General features: G+C 45.7%; 2 protein-coding genes and 1 pseudogene across 4 annotated transcripts; 1 reads left to right on the forward strand and 2 right to left on the reverse strand.

Moving 5' to 3' along the window:
• The first annotated feature begins 449 nt into the window (after positions 1 to 449).
• On the forward strand, positions 450 to 5571 carry TMEM170A (transmembrane protein 170A). 2 transcript variants are annotated; one of them, XM_081872493.1, is made up of 3 exons: positions 450 to 673; positions 1482 to 1589; positions 2792 to 5571. In XM_081872493.1, exons 1-3 carry the CDS (start codon positions 529 to 531, stop codon positions 2920 to 2922), a joined length of 384 nt encoding a protein of 127 aa, XP_081728619.1. In that variant the 5' UTR covers positions 450 to 528; the 3' UTR covers positions 2923 to 5571. The 2 variants fall into 2 exon arrangements, with proteins under 2 accessions (XP_081728619.1, XP_081728618.1); XM_081872492.1 differs by having other exon boundaries at positions 461 to 673; positions 1419 to 1589.
• A 1198-nt stretch (positions 5572 to 6769) lies between these two features.
• LOC309347725 (C-signal-like) lies at positions 6770 to 15645 on the reverse strand. The gene is made up of 6 exons (XM_081872484.1): positions 15354 to 15645; positions 12983 to 13034; positions 9733 to 9920; positions 9260 to 9418; positions 8646 to 8756; positions 6770 to 7016 (listed from the first exon to the last, which is right to left on the reverse strand). The coding sequence occupies exons 1-6, from the start codon at positions 15498 to 15500 to the stop codon at positions 6903 to 6905; spliced, it is 771 nt and encodes a 256-aa protein (XP_081728610.1). The 5' UTR covers positions 15501 to 15645; the 3' UTR covers positions 6770 to 6902.
• A 4716-nt stretch (positions 15646 to 20361) lies between these two features.
• LOC309347733 (protein S100-A6 pseudogene) lies at positions 20362 to 22315 on the reverse strand (annotated as a pseudogene). The gene has a single exon. The product of its transcript is annotated as a protein S100-A6 pseudogene (transcript).
• Between the last annotated feature and the right edge of the window lie 143 nt (positions 22316 to 22458).

Genomic DNA, 22458 nt, shown 5'->3' on the forward strand with positions numbered 1-22458 from the left:
CCTCGGCCTTGCTGCGCTATTAAATCCCATGGAGAAGAAGAAAAGGACGCAGCGAGTGGTCATGGTTCTATACTTATTTTTAATAAACTCAGTAATCCACGACGGGAGTTTCAGTCTGAGGGTACAACGGGCTTCTCCCGCTGAGGCAGCTTCTACTTCTATTTCCTTTTTTCGTTTATGACTTATATTCACCCCACTGCCCCTCCTCTTTACCCTAACGAGGTAGGCCGCTAGACCCGGGACGAAGCGGCCTAGCCTGCCCGAATGTGGAGTCGAGCTCAGGCGTCGACAATTCAATAAATTTATTCCTTTTTATTATTAAAACCTGGACCCTATATTCAGTTTTAATTTATTAAAATAGTTGTATGCCGCTGTGTCGTAAAAAAAAAAAAAATACGTTCAAAGCGGTTTACAGTACATCAATAGAAAGGCGGCTTCCGCTTCGTTCTCCGGAAGTTCTTGCCTGGGGCCGCTCTGGCATTGCCTCTCTGTGGCACTGGCGGAGCGGATGTTGATGTCGAAGGAGGCATGGAGGGAGGCGGCGGCGGCGGCGGCGACTCGGTCCCTCCCGCCCCGGGGGGCCTCCTGCACCAGATCCTGAGCCTCCACCTGGTGCCTCGCTCGGGAAACGTCACCCGAGCTGCGTGCGCCGAATCCCTCTGCGAGTTCACAGGTAGGTTCCGGGCCTCACGCCACGCCTGCCTTCCAAGGCCCCGCGAAGGGGTTGGGCGCCCTCTGCACGTACCCGCGTCGCCTCCTTCCCCCGTCCCACTTGGAGGGGTAGGACAAGGTCACTGTGGGTGCCACTGAAGGAAAGGGAGGCGCCTGTCCCTGGAGTCTCCAGGTGGGGGTGGGCAACACCTGGGAAGGCTGCTGCTGCTGCTCTCACCACTCAAAGTGTGTGGAGACCACCCTGGAAATTCCCCCAGCAGCCCCAGCCAGGAATTCATAGCCCAAAACCAAAGAGGGAGGCCATCCCTTTGGCGAAGGCTAACCAAGGGTAGGCAACAGGTAGATTGGGGTCCACAGATAGGTTAATCAAGGGTTTCTGACTCCAGAGCTGCCCCCAAGATACTTTAATGCATGAGACAAAGCAGCTAATCTATCTTTCTTACTTAAAAAGACTTATACCCTACTTTTTCCTTCCTTAGAGTTGCTTAAAACAGCTATTAATTAAAAAGCAACAATGGTCCAACTGCTGAAGCTCAAATCTTAATAAAACTAAAGGCAGTATCAAAAAAGAACAGCACACGATCATTACTTTGAGCTGTTGCATTGGGGTCCTGCTTCTGGGCTTCCCACACTGCACCTGGTTGACCACGGTGAGAACAGGGTGCTGGACAAGATGGGTCCTTTGGCCTGATCCAGGTGGCTGCTCTTCTGCTCTTACTACCCTCTTCTTTCCTATCTCATGGCAGAGATGTGGTATGGCGTCTTCCTGTGGGCAATGGTGTCGTCTCTCTTTTTCCACATCCCCGCAGCACTCCTGGCCCTCTTCACTCTCCGGCGGCACAAATACGGCAGGTTCATGTCGGTGAGCATCCTGCTGATGGGCTTCGTGGGGCCATTAGCAGCTGGGATTTTATCAAGTAGGTTGGCTGTTTGAAACATTCCTTTGCCCCAGCTGCATCCCAGCAGCCTAGCAATCTCCTTGTTTCTGTGTCCAATGACAGGACATATTGGGAACAAATCTGGGATTCCCAATCTCAGACTCATAAAATCTCGCTAGGAGAGGGAGAGTTTACATTATAGCACTCTCTCTGTGTGTCTTTCTCCCCCATCCCCCCACATAACATGACCAATTAGGCACGGGAGAGTTTGGAATAATCCTGGGAGTTTTCGCAGAAACACACCCAAGACCTCAACAGCCACATTTTGTGAGGTTTGTTAAAAATAAAAAAGAAAGGAGGAGGATAAATGGAAGAGGCAGAATGTTGCTATAGTCAAAGAACAAAAAGAGCCCTTTCATTCAAGCCTATCTATCCTATCAAATCTACTTACAAGTGGGTTTCTCGTGTCCTCACATGTGTAGGTGGTCAGATGAGCAATGTTGAGCGAGCCTGGGCTGTTTAAAAGTGTTTCTGACTGGCTGGACAATGCCACCTGTCAATCACATCTGTCATGGAGACGGTTTGACACCTTTTGAAAGTTGAGAGGCCATTTGGGGATTGCCATTCTTCTCTTTGCTACCCATCTTTCCAGCCTGTGACAGCCAGAAGTATGGCTGTCAGTGAGGGTGTATGTATGTGACTCCAAGATGCTTGATGTTAACAACAGCAGAAGCTATCCCTATTGTGCCCTGCTTTCGGACGACCCTTTGGTATTCATACTAGTGGTGTTGTGGTTTCTACTAAGGCTAGGAAGCCTTAGGTATGGATCCCCCACTCAGGGCTGAAGCTCCATGGATGACATTGTGAGGACAAAAGGGGAGGGTGAGGAAATCGTATATGCTGTTCTGAGCTCCCTGGAGGAGGAGCAGAGTTTAAAATGTGAAAACAACTGCTCACCCAGCAGGCTGCTTTTGTGTTTTTTAACTATTGGCTTAGCAGCATTCCTAAAACTAGGTTCTGTCCAGATGCGGTTGCATTACAACTCCCATGAGTCCAAGATCATGCTGGCTGGGGTTGAAGAGAGTTGCAATACAACACATATGGAGAGCACCAGGTTGAGGAAGAAGAAAAGTGAATGACAGTTGTCCATTTCTTTTGCTGTGTATTATCAAGTGAGAAGAAAGGAATGATGGGACATGAACAACCAACCTATGATGTTCCTTTCCCCCCTTCCTGAACAGGTGCTGCGATTGCCGGTGTTTACAAAGCTGCTGGAAAGGACATGATCCCCTTTGTGGCCATGACTTTTGGAGTGGGGCAGACCTTTGGTGTGGTGATGATTTCTTTCTTACGGATTTTAGCCACCCTTTAGCATCCCGCATCAGATGCCATTGCAAACAGAGCAGTACCATGCAGGATTCTGGGGGTGAAGAGGAAAAAGGGCATGTCCATGGGGAAGTTCTTCTATGCAAGCCCCACTGAAATGGATGGAGGCCACAGAAGAGCTTTGCCATGCTCTGACACAGGCCCCATTCATTTCACTGGGGAGAACTTCAGTGGATCTGTGCAATTTTTCTCCAGTAATTATCTCTGGCAGCCTGGAGCAGCCCCATCTCATCCTTGGCCAGCCGGCTGAAGATCCTGGAGGAAACCATCCTTCTACAAACACATCTTATAGTCTCCAGATGGCATTCTGGCACAACCCTGGCTGCTTTCTAACTGAAAATGAGACATTGGTGCAGAATATTTTGATCAAGTCTCTTCTTGTCAAACAATACAAGGAATGTGTGAGTGAGTGGGGGATGGATAGAAGGTTTAAAACTCTGTGGCCCTCCAGATGTTGTTAGACTACAACTCCCATCAGCCCCAGCCAGCATGGCCAACAGCCAGGAATGGTGAGAGCTGTCCCCTCCAGATATTGTTGGAGTTCAGGTTCCCCACCCTCGGTCTGAATATTTCTGGAGCACTGCCATGTAGCCTGGAAATGTTTGCATCCACCATTGAACAAGCTTTCAGCCAATTCTTTGTTTATATTTTGTAAACATTTTTGTAACCTTAAGTGCCAAGCTTTTCTGTTTTGGGGTAATTATTATTTTTTATTCAGCAAACAAATGTGTGATGGTGAAGCTGTCTTACTGTAACCGAAAGTATCCATCTTAGGATAGTACCGCTGGAGAAACTTCACTACTGAATCTCATTCCTGACAGGGAGAATGCACTTTAATGGACTTAAACCTTTTCTTATGGAAGAATGTGAATTTGAAGCTGTAAGAGAGAGGGTGAGGGGCTTCTTCTGCAAAAAATCTTCTTGGATTCTGGTCATTGCTGTGTTTAGACTGCAGCGAAGGCTGAGACAAAAGTGGTGGTGGGGAGAATGCTTTGTTGCTACCTCAAAATATGTGGCATGTATATGAAGTGCAGTTTTACCGAGCCGTGAAGGTTCTCGCTGTGTCCCTTGTTCGCGAAACAAATGGTAGTTGGATGAAATCCAGTAAATGCTACGATAATCAGTTCCTGAACACTGGGTTGTTCCCTTGTTAATAATGTCCTTGTTGATTAGGTTGTGCAGATTCTGTGTGAAACATTTCTTAACACTTGTATTACGTGAGGAGTATTGTGATAATCTCTTGTCTTAAATCTTGTTATATAGGCCTGGATTTTTAGAAGTATGTATATAGGAACAGTAATTGTCCTGCAGACAGCTCCCTGCTATGGGGACTTGGATCTTTCTTTTTGGAACCCTACAAGTGCCTGGGCAATTTGCCTCTCCTCCAGGGTCCAGTCTTACTACTGTTGCCAGCCCATTGTTACTCCTCAAGTGCCATCCTCTGCAGAGTCGTGACCTGTTATCTGCAAATTCAGAAATGCTTCCTCCAGAGATTTGGGGGTGGCGGAGATTCTATGTGTTTACTGGTCCGTCTTTGGAAGATAGATCTTTGCATTCTCACTCTTGAGGCCATTGCAGCATCAATTCGTATTTGGGGTGGGGAGGAGATGTACAGCCCTCTCCTGAGACTGTACAGTGTCAAAATACAAGCAGGTAATCGCTTGTTTAAAAATGCCCCCTTGTCAATATCTAGACAGCTCCTCTCTTACAGGGAGACGGTTGTGGGATGCTTTGAAACAAACTTCCCCTACATCCTTTAGGAGATGATGTTTCCCTGAATGTTTAAATTGGCTCTGATCAGTTAGGCTTTTAAAAATATATAATCCAAGTTCTTGGTGAAATGCATCTTTTTGTCCAGTACCTCTCCTGTTCTCCATGTCACCCTTCCATTGTAGAATTTGGGTCATGTGGTTGGCTTTGCCAAGCAATGACAGACCTTCACTTCTTCAATTGCAGAAGCTGACTGGGGGAGGGGGGTTGTGGCAGGTAGGTAGGGAATGGCTGTCTTTTTTGTAGGTAACAAATCAGGATTAGCCAGTCAGATTCTCTGACCACGTTGTAGAATTTCCAACCACTTGGTTGGGGCTTCCCCATGCCTTAAGGCTGGTTGAGCACTTTAGATCTATAATTTGTCACTTTAACTTTCCCCTGATCTGAAAAACGTTGGTATCATATTCTGATCTTTTTTCCTCTTAACTTTCTTCTCTTCAGTTTAATATGTTAACTTCCTGTTAAGTTTTTTCGGGGTAGGGGAAGGGTCTACCAAATGCTTAGCAAATGTGAAACCTGTTGAATTCCAGTGGAGCCTAAAAGCGGATCTCTTGTGAATGCATCAATGCTGTTTACTGTTCTCATGAACCCCACCGTGTATCGGGACTGTGGCCAACGGAACCCCCTTTTCTTCAGCAAGCTCTTTCCAAGGCCTGCAACCGTGAGCCCAACTTTGTGCGGGAGATGGAGAGGCCGCGTCAAAGCTCTTTTTCCCTGAACTGTTCCACTAACTGCTGCGGCAAACGTGAACAAAGCTTTATAAGGCAGGGAGAACAGAACTGTGAATATCAGTTTTTATTTTTCTACCAACACTTCTGATTTTCACGTTTGGTATTTTAGCTAATAAAATCCCAATTGATCCTTGTGTCTTTTGTGACTGGCAAACCTCTTTATGGTCGTTCTCAGTGGGCATCTGGGAAGTTGCTGATTCAGCAGAGGCTAATACTTCTTTTACAGGGTTCTGCATCTCTTGGCTAGTACTTCCAAAGATGAGGCACCCAGTTCCTATGAATATTTGTGCTGTCTGTGCCTCAATATTCTGTAGTGGTTCCCATTGAAAGAAGACTCACACTAGTTTCTGGGCATAGCAAGCAATTGCAAGTATTCTAATTGCAAGGGACTGGATTCATAGGAACTTAAGAAACTGTATTTATAGTGTTCCTGGCCATTAAGCCATCTAGCTCAGTATCACACTCAATGACAGTGGCTCTCCATGATTTCAGATGGGAGGGACTGAACCTGGGACTTTTGAGCTACAACCCACAGCCACTCCTTTTTCCTATCCCTACTCTCTTGCCTATTATCATGGACCGTCTGGATGCAGAGGAGTGGTGGGAGGCACCAGGCAGGGAGTCCCCAGGGGGAGAAGGCTCAGAGCCCAGGGACTGGTGGTGGGAGAATGATGAGTGGTGTCAATGGGGGAAGGAGCAGACTGGGAGGAGGTGGTGTTGGGAGCATACAAGGCAACAGGGTTTAGTGAGCAGGAAGAGGCTGTGGCAGAGAGCAGTGCAGACTCCAAGCCTGAGTGTGGGCAGACTGTGGAAGAAGACACAGAGTCTTCCCCTCCTGCTGTGTCCAGCACCCCTTCTCCCTGGTCTCCCAGAACACACACACAAATGAGAAACAAGAAGGCAAGGAAGCCTTAAGCTACGAGGGAAGGAACCAGGGGAAGAGCCTTAGGGAGCGGGGTGAAGACGGGGACCCTCAGTCCTCACAACTGCTTCCTTGGAGCAAGACCTGGAAAGAGTTGCTGAGACCACTAGATTCAGGTAGGTAGCCATGTTGGTCTGACGCAATAGAAATATATAAAAAAATTGTCCAGTAAGTTTGTTCTTGGTATGAGCTTTCGTGTGCATGCACACTTCTTCAGATTCTGAGACCACTAGGCCTGAGATGTGGTTTGTTTCCTTCAATAAAGAGTTCACTGGCCCCGGGTGATTTTTTGTTTTATTGCTAACCTTCGCCTGACTCCAGCCCTGACAGCCATTCAGTGTGTTTCAGTCTCTCTTGCTTCTCAGGTGCATTTTTATGGCTAGCAAAAAATGATGGAAGACTAGGACAGGTTATGAAAGCCATGCGATTTATTTCTTGTAAGTGCTGTCATGGCAGCTAGATGCAACCACATTACTTGTAGCTGACCTGGGTTGGGACACATGGACACATCCATCAGGAGAGATCCCTCTTTGGCTGCTGGCTTCACCAGGGCACAATCCTCCCCTCCCAGTCCACCAGTCGGCTATTTTTCTCTTCGTTGATGCTGGAAAGCACTTGGATGATCCCCTGCACACTCTCTTGCACCGTCAGTTCCGCCTGCATTGTGCAAACATGTTTTTGCATTGAAAATCCAAACCAAAACCCGCCACGAGGACACCAGACTTAGGCCACTTGGGAAAGGAAAGGTGGGGGCACCAGGTGTTTCCAGACACCTTGAGCTGCAGAAGCTTCTATTTTATGGATGCCCTGCTGGCAGTTTCTTTGTCGCTTTGAGCATAGTTATGGGGAACAGTTTATTAATTTAAAAAAATCACAAGAAGACCTGGGTGGGGGCCATGGCTGCTAAAGGCTTCAGATTGCCAGGAACCAACCTTCCACAGGGCTGGATAAGTTTCACTTCTGAGCAGGGCCAAGTGGAGGAAATGCGAGAAAGTCCCAAGAATGGAGACTTTTCTGCAGGGAAAAGACCCCAGCCACCTCCTTCCTGGCAACTTGGGTGAAAAAGGCCAGATTCTGGGTATTGGTTCAAGCTATGCTGCCCAACCCCTGGTTCTAATTTCCTCTAGTTCAGTGGTTCCCAAAGTGGGCAGTATTGCCCTCTGGGGGATGGCAGGATTACCTAGGGCAGAGGTTTTCAGCCTTTTTGAGTCCATGACTCCCTTTACCAACTTACATTCTTTCTGTGGCACCCCTGTAGGGCTCAGGAGTCCAGTTATGCCACCCCTTGCCCGCAGAGCTAGCAGCCTCTTACCCTTTTCAGACACCCTCCTTTGTGGAGTGTTTCCTCAGCCTCCTCCCTTTGAGAGTCCTCTCGGCAGCCACTGCTGCCACCCCTGGTCTCTGAACTCCCCCCGCTGCCCCAAAGAGAGGTGCCTCCTCACACTGCCCCACGGGCCTGGGAAGAGGATGCCCTTAGCCTTCGTGGCCCAACTGAGACTGGCCAGAGGTGAACATGGGGCTAGCACCTTATTTTGGGGGGCGGCAGCAGGCGCTGCCAGGCCTGCTTGGCAGAAAGGCTCCCCTTCAGCACAGGGCACTCAGCTCCCAGGCAGGCATGGCACACAGCAAGCACAAGAAAGGCCAGTGCCTTTCCCCCTTGTCTGTTCATTCCCAGCAGCAAGGGCTGGCGGACTGGCTGGTTAGGCTCCTTCACCTGGTCGCTTGCTTACTGCAAGGCTCCCCCACCTCCTGGCAACCAGCACCCCCTGGCCAGCCCCAGAGGCACCATTTGCCTGCAGAACATGTAGCCAGGGCTGCTGCAACAAACAGCCACGCAAGCCTTGGGGAGGCAGAGACATGAGAGGGCATCAGAGGAGGGAGGGAAGGAAAGAGAGAGAGACAGAGGCCAGTATTGCCCACAGCACCCCTGACCATGGCACCCCAGGGTGCCACGGCACACTGGTTAAAAACCACTGACCTAGGAGAGGCAGGGGGAATACTGGGGGTGTGAATTATCAGACTGAAAAGCCAGTATGAATGTGCAATTAGTTATTACTGCTATGAGTTTTATTGTGTTACTATCTTCTTTGGTGGGTCATGCAAACCACTATTCTGGCTTTTGGTAGGGTAGGGGCCCCTGGGGATGAGTTTATGGAACAAACAGGGCAGTGGCCCGAAATTGATTGGGAACCACTGCTCTAGTTTGCAAGCTGTCCTTCTTGCTCCTCCTCTGCTCTTTTACCGCATCCTGATCTAATGACCAACTGCGATTTTGCCACTACGTACCTTCTCTGTTCCCATTTCCGTCTTCACCCATCCTGGGTGAAGTGCAACGCAAAGGATCCCGTCATCCTTGTACTCCAGCGCCTGGCACCGCGTGAGCATGTTCAGCGCCGTCTGAAGAAAGACAGAAGCAGCAGCACCGTGGAGGTTACAGGGTAAACTAGCAAGTCATGCAGCCGGATCAGGCCGGTGGCCCATCTGGTCCAGCATCCTCTTTGCCACAGTGGCCAACCAGATGCTCCAAGATGGAACCCAGAAGCTGGGCTGCAGGCAACAGTTCTCTCCCTTGGGATTGTCAGCTGCTAAGAGAGGCATGCTGCCTTCATCAATGGAGACAATACATAGCCATTGTGGATAGCAGCCACAGGTAGCTCCCCCCTCCTCCACCCATTCGTCCAATCCCCTTTTGAAGCCTTCCTGCTTGGTGGCCATCACACTGCACCTTGTAGGAGCCAATTCCTAACTATGTGCAACAAGGGCTGGAATTTGCACTATAAATTCACCCCTCCCAGGAGGCCACAGTGATGTCAGCGGCAACTGTCCCCAGCCCCACTCCCTGTTGCTGACAGATTGGCCAAGATGCAGGCAGGCAGGAGAGGCTGTGCTGCCCACGTTACCTTGCTGCAGCGGTAAGAAATGACGGGGAACGTGGCCATAGAAGGGGGTCTCCCGATTGAGCTGCCGATGGTGGAGACGTTGATGATGGCAGCCCTGCTGCAGCTCAGCCCCTTCCTGTTGCTCCTCTTAGCAGCCGTCTTCAGCATGGGCAGAAATGCCTGCAAAGGAAGACAGACATGGGCAGTCCCTTTGTCCCCTTCCCAGGCCCTCCATCCTTGGTTCCCAACTTCTCCTTGGATGGACCCCTCCAGCATTTTTTGTTCCCCTCTCTTTCTTGGTCAATACGTTATGAGTGTGGCAGGGTATTAGGAAGACAAGCCCCTGTCTCAGGAAATTCAGTGTAATGAAATAAGCAGGGAGAGCTTTCCGTTAAAGTTGAGGGAGCCTTTTAACATCTCCTTTCACCTGCTGCTCCCTTCTTTGCCCAGAAGAATGGATGCCACCTCTAGCAAAGTATGAGGATAAGCTCTACCTGTGTCACCAGCATTGGGCCAATGAGATTGATACGGTAGACACTCAGCATATCTTCTTTGTCCACCGACTCCAGGGTGCTCGGGGGCATGACGCCCGCGTTGTTGATCAGCAGATTTAGTCCACTTCCGGCCAGGTGGACCTCAACTTCCTTCGCAGCAGCCTTGATGCTAGCCTCATCCGTGGACTCTGTGGAAAGAGGGCACAGGATTTGTCATGGAAACACATTCCTCTCCTTTATAGCTTTCCAGGGCTTCAGAGAGAAGACTTTCCCAGGACAACCTGGAAAAGCTGGGCCCGGGGAACTGAACCTGGGACCATCTGCATGGCAAAGAGCTACAGCTGTTCTCCATGGGTTTGGTCACATTTGTTCTTTCCTTCATCCTCCTCAGCCTTGTCCCCATCAAGACTGAGAAAGAGTTCTCTGCTCAAGGCAAAAGCCTCTGCCCGTCAACCGCAGACAATCCCTTGTATACCTGGAGCATCTCCTCTCCTGTCGTTTAGCCTGGACACTGAGATCCAGCTCCAAGGGCCTTCTAGCAGTTCACTCCCTATGAGAAGTGAAGCTACAGGGAACCAGGCAGAGGGCCTTCTCAGTAGAGGCACCCTCCCTGTGGAACACCCTCCCATCGGATGTCAAGGAGATAAGTAACTATATGACTTTTTAGAAGACATCTGAAGGCAGCCCTGTATTGGGAAGTTTTAAATGTTTGACATTTTATTATGTTTTTATATGTGTTGGAAGCTGCACTGGGGCCACCCACCTAGATGGGCAGGGTAATAATAATAATAATAATAATAATAATAATAATAATAATAGTAGATGATACTGGGTTGGATGAGCCCATGATCAGATTCAAGTAATGCCCAGCATGATGGTATCAAATACAGGTCATGTTAATCCAGGGATATAGAACCTGGGAAACAGCAACACAGGAAAGAAAGGCATTAGGGGGCCCTTGGAAAGAGGGAAAGTCAAAGGTGAACATGGAAGAAAAAACTATCAATGGCTACTAGGCATGATGGTTATGCTCTGCCTCTACCAGTTGCTGGAAACCGTAGGAGAAGAGAGCCATCGTCTCCCCCTCAGCTGTAGGGCGACTGAGGGAGAGGCAGTAGGCAGACGCAAGTCCCATGCTGCCATTTCAGGCAGCACGGAACCTGCAGGCACCTAAGCCACCATGTCACTCCTAAAACGTTTCATGAGCCCAATTTTAATTTTTAATTTTTTAACTCATTTATTCACCACCCCCACCCCCCGTGATGACACCCGGGCCCGGCTGCACCCCCACACCCCCTTTCCTCCACCACTGGGAGAGAGGGATCTTGTGCTTGGGTCCTGTTTGTGGTTTCCCTCAGGCATCTGGTTGACCACTGTGAGAACAGGATGCTGGACTAGATGGGCCACTGGCTTCATCTAGCAGGCAGGCTCTTTGTGTTGCTATTATATGTGCCATTGCATATCAGGCAGGTGCCCCTCTTGCCATTTATCTACACCAGTCTATCTCCACTATTTCCTCTATCATCTTGTTCCACCTCTATCTTGTTCCAGATTGTAGCACAATAAAAACAACAACACAATACTCAAGAAATAAAAGAAGTAATTAAAATTCAGTTAAAAGCCGTGCATCCAGCCCAGCACATTAAGATTGGGACAAGAGGCAGAAATATCGTTAAGTGGTCTGTGATTTTCAGTCACCTTCAGTGATTTTCAAATAGTCTTTTGTTGTGGGGAGAGTCTGGGAACCACAGCCACAAACCTCAAAGTGATTTCATAGTAAAAACATGAACAATAAAAGCAATGACAATATAAATAAAACCATTTCCATATGTAAGGAATTCCATATATATAAACAACTAAAAACAATTCCATGTGGAAAAGCTATTTCAAATCCAGCATGGATACTGACCAGGTTAAAGAACTCCACGTTAAAAAAGCTTTTATAAAGAAGTTTTTGAAAAGAAAACAACCTGTTTCTCATCTCTTCAGTGAAGCCTGAGGCTTGTATTCTCAAAAATGTTGGAACTCACAGGAGGAGAATACTGTTATTTTTATAAAACACAGCACCACTCCCTCCCCCCACCTGCGATTCCAGCAACTAGCATGCAGAGGCATTACCCATCGTACCAAGAACTAACTTAGTTGGTCTTTAAGGTGCCATTGTGACTAGTATTGATACCCGATTCCATTGATACCCGATTCCTCCATGAATTTGTCTAATCCTCTTGGTAGCCATCTTTGCCTCCTGTTTATGCACTGCGTGAAAAAGCACGTTCTGTTGTGTGCCCTGAATCTTTCAAAATTCAGCTAATGCAAACAAACCTAATACAACTCTCAGGAAGATGTATTGTAATGTGGGCCTGCCAGAACAGCTACAGCCTTTTGTATGGAAGCCACTCAGTTAATCTGGGAGTGATAGTTAACTGGCACAAACTTTATAATCCTCTTCAATATACGTGCCTGGGCCTGGCAAATAATCCTACCTTTATTTATTTAAAAACCTGCCAAAGGCCCCCTTTGCACCACTTTAAACAAGCATGGCTTCCCCCAAAGTATCCTGGGAACAGTAGTTTGTTACAGTGCTACAGTTCCTAGAGTCCTCTAGAGGAAGGATGGATTGTTAAACCACTCTGGGAACTGTAGCTCTGTGAGGAGATGAGGGGTCTTGCCTAACAACTCTCAATACCCTTAACAAACTACGGTTCCCAGGATTCCTTGGGGGAAATCCATGGCTAAAGTAGTGCTTTAAATGTACAGTGCAGATGGGAGTCGTAGTCCAAAAGAAGTGGAGAACCTTGTACCTTGAGTACTTGTGAGTACAGATGGCCTTGCCCCATTTCTATAGGTGGCCTCCCTGAATAAGTCTTTCCCCTGGGGCGCAACGAACACATGGCTCCATGGCTAAAGTAGTGCTTTAAATGTACAGTGCAGATGGGAGTTGTAGTCCAAAACAAGTGGAGGATTCCAGGTTGAGGGAGAGTGATCTACCTTGAGTACCTGAGTGACTAGAAATGACCTTGCCCCACCTCTGCAGGAGGATGAATAAGCCTTTCCCCTTCAAAATGAACAGAGCAAAGAGATGTGAGGATTCTGCCTGGAGCATAACTAACACATTGTGACAGGAGGCACTTAATAAATGAATGTTCAGCTATCCACCCTAAATGGAGCCACAGGGCATGTTGGTTTCTGCAGTTCTAAGATTAAAGAACTGAAATGGAATAGAAGAAAATAAATAAGACGAAAGTCATACCCAGCTGCAGAATCACGAGGCCGGGATGTTTAGAAGCCAGCGATCTCAGTTCCTAAAAGGAGAAAAAGGGGGTTATGTGCGAAACAAACCCTCAAGGCTTCCTCAGTGCTGCTGTAAAAATGTCAAATGCTAGACCCAGAAAAGTCTGAGGCCCGAGCATGTTTGCATAATTTCACTTATTTTGCACAAATTGTTTTGCTTTCGTTTGAGTTATATGGGGCACTCTAGACTGCTCAGTGTTACTCAGCCTCTGGCTTCTGAGATTTTAGCAGACATTGACTGGCTTCACAGTTTTTTCGAAGCCACAGGAGTCAGAAAGGTGAGAATCTCAAGAAACTAGTTTTTTCTGCTACTGCAGAATCACAGCAGACATACGTACAACTCTGCAGATACTGAATAAGTGCCAGGCCCCCAAGGACCTCACGGACTTCTGGTGTAACCTGTGCTGTTATTATTAATTGCATTTATAGCCCACCTTTTTCCTTTAAGAAGCTTGAGGTGACGTACATTGTTCTCCCCCTTATTTAATTCCCACAACAACTGTGTGAGGTCAGTTAGGCGGAGAGGCAGTGGCTGGTTCAAGGGCACCCAGTGAGCTTCATGCCAAATGGGGATTTGAACCCTGGTCTCCCAGGTCCTAGTCCAGGACTCTAACCACAATACCACACATGCAGCATAGTAGAGTACATTCTCTCTCTCTCTCTCTCCCCCTGGGGAAGGAATTGTACCCTAAATGAGAACTATGGAAACTCTTAGGAAACAAAATGTTAAGAAGGCATTCCGTCCCCTACCCCTCCCAACCCCCACAAGGCAAATATAGGAACAAAAGAAAGAGGAACAGGGTGACCAGTGATGGAAACCAGAAAATGTGGATTCTCTCTCTGATGGAGCATTCAGAACATAAAGGATAAAATAATAGAGAGCTTTCTCTTAAAAACAAAAAACCCAAAGCTTTTCAATGTATGATACAATACAGTAAAAGCCAAACTAATCTAAATGAAAACAGAAAAGAAAGGAGAAAACAAAACAAGACAAACACACAAAAGGAAGGGTGGAGACACAAAGGCCTCTATCAGAGGTGCATCTTAACCCTTGTACCACACAAAAGGTGGTGGACTCTCCCAGCTCTCACCTGGGAGCTTCCCTTCTTCCAGCCTGCCTCCCTGGAAGATCTTCCCTTCCCTGCCTCTCATGCAGGGTGTAAGGGAGAGCTTTCCCTTTGTAGCTTATGCTGAGCAGTTTTAGCTGAAAAGATGGTAAACGCTTGCTAATTATTATCATCATCATTTCTTACTCACCTGTCTCCATAAGGTTCTAAGGCAGGTTGCAGCAATGGAAAAACACAATCTTATTTTGTAAAAACACAATCTGTCAAACAAGCCTTTTAAACTGAGATCTTTCCCAGCCTGCACCTGTATTTGAATGGTTTTTAAGATGTGTTAAATGTAGGGTTTTTAAAAATTGTATTATAGCTTGCTGCTTGTTGCCCTGGGCTTCTTTAGGAGCAAGGGCAGCTTATAAATCTTAAAGATAATAATAATAATTTTAAAATGAGGTAAAAACAATTTACAATAAAGAGAATAGGGTGGGTCCTAAAAACACACATCTCAGGGGTCAACAGCCAGGGTCAAGAGGTGCACAACACGATGAGAGCTGAAGGTGCTGGATGCATTTTTGTGGAAAGGGGATACCACAGCTCAGGGGCTGCTACAAAGAACACCCCCTCTCCCTTAGCCACCGCCCCATGGAACTTCTGAATGGAGTGGAACTAACTTTCTTGCACAGCTCCCTTTCTCTCTCTCAGCCTGGAATCGGATGTGAAAAACTGTCACTTCCTAAAAGGATGGTCAGCTCTGAAGTTGGGGATGAGTGAATCTGTCCATTTCAGTTGCTCATTTCCCCAATCTTTAGTTCTCCATGGTGGAATCTACACATGTTAAAAATGTCATGAACATGCTTTTTAAAAAATTGTTTTGAAAAACGCATTGAATTTGCTATAGCTCACCACAATTGTATATTTCACTTTACCACACATTTACAAACCTTTTATTTGCAGCTGTATAGCAGAGCCCCATATTTCCAGTTTGCTATTTTTTTGTTTTAAAAGTCCTCATGAGAATTCATCATAATTTCAGTGTGGATTTATTCTAACATGCACAATTTCTGCAAAGCAATTTCCCCTAATAGAATGTGTTTTGGTATGTTCTCGCTGCTCTATGCAATTATATGCACGCTTTGCCATGGGGATGCTCATTAAGTGGCAATTCCAAAAAGGTGGCTGCATCTCAGCTCACGGATAACTCTGGAAAGTGCAAAGCAGGTACGTTTGCATTAACTGAAACTAACCTCTTTCCCATCCCTACGGTCTCACCTGGCTTTTTCCTCCATGTGGATCCCTGCATGTGGCGAAGACCCATTTTGGTGGTTCTCGTAGTTGCAGGAGCTGCTTCACCATTTCCAGCCCGATACCCCGATTGGCTCCTGTGACCAGGACGCTGTGGAAATGGGCCCCAGACATCACCAACTTGGATGCAGACCCTCTACTCTTGCTATCCGTCTATTTTCTCTGCACTTAAATTTGAGCTGGCACTGTTTGCCCTTGCTGGTTCCTGCCTATTTATACTTACTGCTACGGAGACCAGCTTTTGTTCGGGGATTTGTTAAGGGAGTTGATGCTACGTTTCATAATTATGACTCATGGCAGAAATCTCTGGGTAAACAAACACACACTGGAAGTTTTGGGCTGAAAGGAGACTCTGCAGGAAATCACAGCGTACTGAATGTATTAGGCATGGCAATCTATGCAGCCTGGTTCATAAATACAGCAGAAATCCTTATAGACTAAAGGGTTTCTGGAATGGAAAACAACCCCAATTTGTAGCAAACTCAGCCGAAAGTGAAAAATTTTGGGTGGGTGCCCTGCGGCCCAAGCACACATTTTTGTAAGACCGTAGCTTGAAGCACTGATCTTTGAAACAGAAAATACAATAAAAGGTACCGTTTCTAAAAAGTAGGGCACAGGACTGGCAGGAGGTTTAAAACACATGTGGGGAAATGACTGGGAGATAATAAAAAGAGAGAGAGAAGACCAATGGATTAAAATCTGAAATTCCTGCATAAATCTACTTCTGCCAGCATTAGAGAGTTAAAGCTGAAAAATTGCATTTGCCACCCCAATCTCTGAGCGGTGAGAGATTCCACAGTTTCCAGGTGCTTATCCAGAGTTTAGTCAGAAGAGACTGGAGTGCCTTTAGGAAATATGGTTTTATTTACACATACCAACAACCTGCGGATAAGATAGTAGGGCTCACTGCATTAACGCCCAACAGATTTTGTTTCTCCATTAGTCCCAGCTTTGGATCCAGCACAAAGCAAGCCTGCCATGGAATTTTAGATGTATATATGAATACTAATTGTCCTGCAGACAGCTCCCTGCTGTGGGGGCTTGGATCTTTCTTTTTGCTTTGCTTTTTGAAATAATTTTTATTTGATTTTACAAGTGTAGAATTATAGCAATCCAAAATACATATCCATATTTAGAGATTTATCTGGATCTCCAGACTTCCCAACCTTCCCTCCATGGGTCTTTTTGTCAACCTTTTCAACTGCATATTATTTCATAATCCATGTTTTATATCTCTCCATATTGTCCATTATAATTGCTACAAATGTTATTAAAATCCTGCACATGTTTTCATCTGCTTACAGAGGTCTCCTAAATTAATTATAATTTTTTCTTTATTGAACCTTTGTCTTCTTGGTTCCTGAGCTTTCTGGACAGTTTTGCCATTTCGGTGTACTCCCAAAGGCTTGGTTTGCCATTCCTCTCCGGTAGGCACTTTGTCTTCTTTCCATCTTGGATCTTTCTTTCTGGAACCCTACAAGTGCCTGGAAAATTTTTCCCTCATCCAGGGTCCAGTCCTATTACTCTTGCCAGCCCATGGTTACTCCTCAAGGGCCATCTTGCGCAGTCTTGACTTGTTATCTGCAGATTCAGAAATGAATCCAGAGATTTGGGGGTGATGGAGTTGGCAGGTGTTTACTGGTCCATCTTTGGAAAATAGATCTTTGCATTCTCACGTTTGAGGCCATTGCAGCATCAGTTCGTTTGGATGTGTGTGTGGAAGAGATGTGACTTGGATGAGCCACTAGTCAGACTCAAGTAATGCCTAGCATAAGGATATAAAATGCAGGTCATGTTGAGCTGGGGATATAGAACCTGGGAAGGGCAGAGGTCAAATGACCATTTCCCCCCCATAAATGGCATGGTTTCATTTCTTATACAAATACAGTGGTACCTCAGGTTAAGTACTTAATTCGTTCCGGAGATCCGTTCTTAACCTGAAACTGTTCTTAACCTGAGGTACCACTTTAGCTAATGGGGCCTCCTGCTGCTGCCGCACCACCAGAGCACAATTTCTGTTCTCATCCTGAAGCAAAGTTCTTAACCTGAAGCACTATTTCTGGGTTAGCGGAGTCTGTAACCTGAAGCATATGTAACCTGAAGCGTATGTAACCCGAGGTACCACTGTACCGAGGCACTTTGTGTCATCTGTCTATGCAAATATCTGGCCTGTAGAGAACCTTTATTCTAAATAATGTTACAATTCACAGGAGGAGAATAGTTATTAAAACGCAGCAGCACACCCTCCATTTGTGATTCCGGTAACTGGCATGCAGAGACGTTAGCCATCGTAACTAGTAGCCATCAATTGCCGTATCCTCCATGTCTAATCCTTTTTGGTGGTCATTTTTGCCTCCTATGGGAGCAAGTTCCAAAGTTTATTTATTTTAAATAATTTTTTATTAAGCTTTTAAAGGTTACAGAAAAAAAAGGAAAAGAAATATATATATATATATATATACATAACAATCAAAGAAGAAAAAGAAAAAACAATACTTATAGAAAAACATCATCAAAAAACAGAAAAAAGAAATAAGAAATAAGAAACAAGTCAAACCTTTAAATCACTTACTTACATCACTTATTTCCTTGACCTCCTCACGCCTCCCATTTTTGTATTCTAATTCAGTTAGATATTTCAGCAAATCCTTCCAACTTTGTTTTTATCCTAATTATATACTATAATTTTACATTCTCTCTTTCACCAATCCATTTTTACTTAATCCTTTATATCTTTTCGGCTAAAACCACATAATTTTTTCCCCAACATCTTTCTAACATTCCTTAATTTTACAATATTTCTGAAGATAAACTTTAAATTTCTTCCACTCTTATTCCGCCGACTCTTCTCCTTGGTCTCGGATTCTGCCAGTCATCTCAGCCAGTTCTATATAGTCCATCACCTTCATCTGCCATTCTTCCCGAGTGGGTAGATCTTGTGTTCAAGTTCCAAAGTTTATTCACTGCATGAAAAAGCACTTTCTGTTGTGTGCCCTGAATCTTTCAACGTTCCGCTAATGCAAGCAAACCTAATACAACTCTCAAGAAATATGAGTGGTGGAAATTCAGCTGCCAACTATACTGTGCTTTAAAAAACAGTCACCACCCTGAGCATTGTAATGCAGGCCTGCCAGAACAGCTACAGCCTTTTGTATGGAAGCCACTCAGTTAATCTGGGAGTGGTAGTTAACTGGCACAAAGTTTATAATCCTCTTTAAAATACATGCCTGGGCCTGGCAAATAATCCTACCTTTATTTATTTAAAAACCTGCCAAAGGCCCCCTTTGCACCACTTTAAACAAGCATGGCTTCCCCCAAAGTATCCTGGGAACAGTAGTTTGTTACAGTGCTACAGTTCCCAGAGTCCTCTAGAGGAAGGATGGATTGTTAAACCACTCTGGGAACTGTAGCTCTGTGAGGAGATGAGGGGTCTTGCCTAACAACTCCCAATACCCTTAACAAACTACGGTTCCCAGGATTCCTTGGGGGAAATCCATGGCTAAAGTAGTGTTTTAAATGTAGAGTGCAGATGGGAGTCATAGTCCAAAAGAAGTGGAGGACCTTGTACATTGAGTACTTGTGAGTACAGATGGCCTTGCCCCATTTCTATAGGTGGCCTCCCTGAATAAGTCTTTCCCCTGGGGCACAACAAACACATTGTGACAGGAGGCACTTAATAAATGAATGTTCAGCTACCCACCCTTAATGGACCCAGAGGGCATGTTGGTTTCTGCAGATCTAAGATGAAAGAACTGAAATGGAATAAAAGAAAATAAACACGAAAGCCATACCCAGTTGCAGGAGGGGCGGACCTTGGTAATACAGCACCCTGTGCATGCGAGGCCAGAAGTTCACACACACACACAGCTCAAAGCTACCTTCCCAAACCAGCTAAGGGAGGCACAGGCTTTAGGAAGGAGGCACAAGACTCTGGCAGGGTCTTAGAGCCCTCCTTCCCAAAGCTGGGCAAGCCCTAACTAGACTTTGGGAGAGAAGCAGGAAGGGTAGCTACAGACTGCTTATTTGGTGAATGATGGGAAGAAAAAGTAGCAAACACCCAAAATACCTGGGGATTCCTTTTCCCTTTTCAACATGTGGCTCTTAAAACCAGATTAATGTTTTAATCTCATCAGCTATTTGGAAGTGATGCCAACAGAATAAAATATTTAAAGAATTTAAGAGGTAAGGGGTGGGGGAGTAGGAACAAGCAAGCAGTTCATGATTAAAGACAAACATTGTTTTCCTGCTACTTAGCCGGTTAATTGGCTGCTATTAAAACTTTCTGTTTGGAAACAGTGCATTAACACATAAGTTTATTTATTAATAATGCATTCTATGCAGAAAAGAAGAATTATGTTTTCTATAAATACACAAAGTAACTAGGTTCCACGCCAAGGGACCAGCTAAATTAATAAAGACACCAATTTGGACTGGATAGAGAACCAAATTCTAAGAATATGCTGCAGTTAAATCAAAATAACAACATCAAGGACCAGGCCTACCTTGAAATCCCTACATTACCTTAGAACAGGTGTTGGGAATTCAGGCTGGATCCTGGACTGCAGTGAGCCAATTCGACTAGTAGGTGGCGCCACTCACAGTCATCTGATGTCACCATGCCAGGCAACCCTTTTCCCCTTTGAGGTCAAACTGTGCTGCAGAGGAACTTCCCAGTGAACTGAAGCAGGGGTTGAAGTCTGACTGTTCAGCTGGCCAGCCCTGGCTTCAAGCCCTCATTTCAGCAGGTTGTCTGCATTACAGAATTCTGCAACAGGAACTCTGCAGTGCAGTCAATCTCCACACTGAGCAGTGCCGACTTCAAGACCAGCTTTCCACTGGGGTTGCCTGCACTACAGTTTTCCATAGGAACCTAGAAAGTCATGTCCCAATTCCAGGACCCAACTTTACCAATCTTTTTGCAGGCCACCCCCTGAACAAGCAACAGTGTTCTTTAGAGTGGTTTTTAAAAAAATCATTCAGTGTTACAAAATTTCTTTACTCGACCTCATTTTAAACCTGTTTTAAGAATCATTACACAATTAGTAAGGAAGAAAACCTGAAGAAATGTACCCTAATTTTTATTTTTTTTACAACACTTAAAATTTTATTGGACATGAAATCGTCTACAGAGGTATAATCCTGAACCATGACACCTTGCCCCACCGGGGCGTACATTTAAGAAGTCCAAGCTTCATTACAAATCACTGCCGAGGCACCCAGGAAAGTGACGTATTCCTGGAAATTCACCACTTGGTCCCCATTGCGGTCCAGATTTTTCATTAATGCCTGTATCTCTCCGTCCTGCAGTTTTGGCCCAATGGTCAGCTTGTTCTGGATCAACTCCTTCAACTCCTCCTTACATAGGCTGCTCTTATCACCATCCTTGCAAGCGTATTTGTGGAAGGTGACAACCAGCAAACCAAAAGCTTGGGTCAAGAGGTGCTGCCATGGTGAGAGATCTAAGTAAGATGGTCTAGTGCCGAGTGGCAGGAAGTGGTCAAATGCACCCTATTTTAACCTCTATTACATGACACCAGTTTGTGCACTAAAGTTTCAAAGCATAGGAACTGAAACCTGCAGGAATGAGTTAGCAAGGGTCACCAACCTTTTTGGCACAATTGCAAACAAGAAAAATTGTTGTGGGCACTGCACACAGCCCACACAGCCCCCTATTCCACTGGCTACCATAGAATACCTCTCAAGTTCCAATTCCAGTAGGAGAGCTAGTGAAGGTCTCTGTGGATACATGAGCACTCATAGGTGCCGCGGTAGCAACCTCTGTAGGAGGGAATGATCTCCTGCTCTAAAGCCTTTCCCAATACCCGTGACTGAAGTTGATACAGCATGGGTTTGAAAATTCAGCATCTCAGCAGGTGAAACAGCAGGTAGTTCCCAGCTCTTTGAAAACATAAGGCATTTAAAGTTATTGCTACTTCTACAAGTTAAATACCTTTACTCCATCTGGCTCCTAAAATGAATAGGTCTCCAAGGGGACCAGTTTTCCACATTCTTTTGTTTTGGGGGAAGAAGGTTCAAGAGGCTTTGGACACCGTTGAGCACCCCATAGCAAAGTGAGATGATGGTTGAAAAGTAAGCAAAATGTGAAGGCTGGCTGATTCCTACTTATACTGACACAATGGGCCTATACCACTTGTGAACTGCTTGCCAATTGTCTCAATGATCCCCCTGTTACATCAAACCAAGGCAGGGAATGAAACAGATTAATTTAGCCTCTGCTGTCCTGCACTCATCTCGATAGATCAAAATGGCCCAGTTTGCTTGGTTTAGTGTAAATGAACAAGTTACCTGGTCTGGTTGAACATGGCCTTGTAGTTAGTCTTGCTCCAGACAAACGACAAGTGGCAAACCAAGAACAAACCTTGGCAACAACTAATGGTTTGTCTGAAGTGAGACAAAGCACATGCCTAGGTTCACCTGCAATGCTAAGCCAGAGCATGGCTTAGTGCTAGGGAGCACAGCAGCACTGGGGAGGAGTGCAGCAACCACAGTCTTCTCTCTGAAAATAAGGTTTGATTCAGTGTTGCGATATGGATCTGCATGTCTAGAACAAAACATTTCTTGGTTTAGTCAAAGCTTATTTCTTTTTCAAGAAGCATCCCCTATTACCTTGAAAAGCACTAAATCCATCTCTGTTCAGTCTGCCTTTCAACTTACATGACATAGCACCTTAATCATCAGAGGAACGGTAGAGTATTGCTGGGAATTCTCAATTTGCTGCCTGCACAGACATTATTAGAGGATATCAGTGTCTCCTATGGAAGTCCAGCAGAACACCCCAAAACAAATAGTTCTCCATCAAGCATGCAGTGAACCAGCCCATATAACTGACTCTCCTCCTGCTTTCCCATTCTAAAAGAAGGAAACATTATGAAGAGGGGAAGGAAAGCAGGAATGCTTCCTAAAAGCCTCCGTTCAATAAGACTGTCACCAGCTCAAAGTAAAACCCTGCCCCTGCTCAGGTACCATCTCCCTCTCCCTGAGTCCTCCAACACCCACAATAGAGAAGTTTTCTTGGCAGTGATATACCAGAAGAACTGAAGAAATGAGATAG

The sequence above is a fragment of the Podarcis erhardii genome (genome assembly GCF_964252035.2).
Source record: "Podarcis erhardii genome assembly, chromosome: 7".
NCBI classification, from domain to species: Eukaryota; Metazoa; Chordata; class Lepidosauria; order Squamata; family Lacertidae; genus Podarcis; species Podarcis erhardii.

Bases quoted from the DNA above. Each gene is read 5' to 3' on its own strand.
- TMEM170A (XM_081872492.1), top strand. From the start codon at position 529: ATGGAGGGAGGCGGCGGCGGCGGCGGCGACTCGGTCCCTCCCGCCCCG. The intron at 674-1,418 runs GTAGGTTCCGGG...ATCTCATGGCAG, and splicing joins ATCCCTCTGCGAGTTCACAG to AGATGTGGTATGGCGTCTTC. The intron at 1,590-2,791 runs GTAGGTTGGCTG...CTTCCTGAACAG, and splicing joins AGCAGCTGGGATTTTATCAA to GTGCTGCGATTGCCGGTGTT.
- LOC309347725 (XM_081872484.1), bottom strand. From the start codon at position 15,500: ATGTCTGGGGCCCATTTCCACAGCGTCCTGGTCACAGGAGCCAATCGG. The intron at 13,035-15,353 runs GTGAGACCGTAG...TTCTCCTTTTAG, and splicing joins CACATGGAGGAAAAAGCCAG to GAACTGAGATCGCTGGCTTC. The intron at 9,921-12,982 runs GTATGACTTTCG...CTCTTTCCACAG, and splicing joins CCTCGTGATTCTGCAGCTGG to AGTCCACGGATGAGGCTAGC.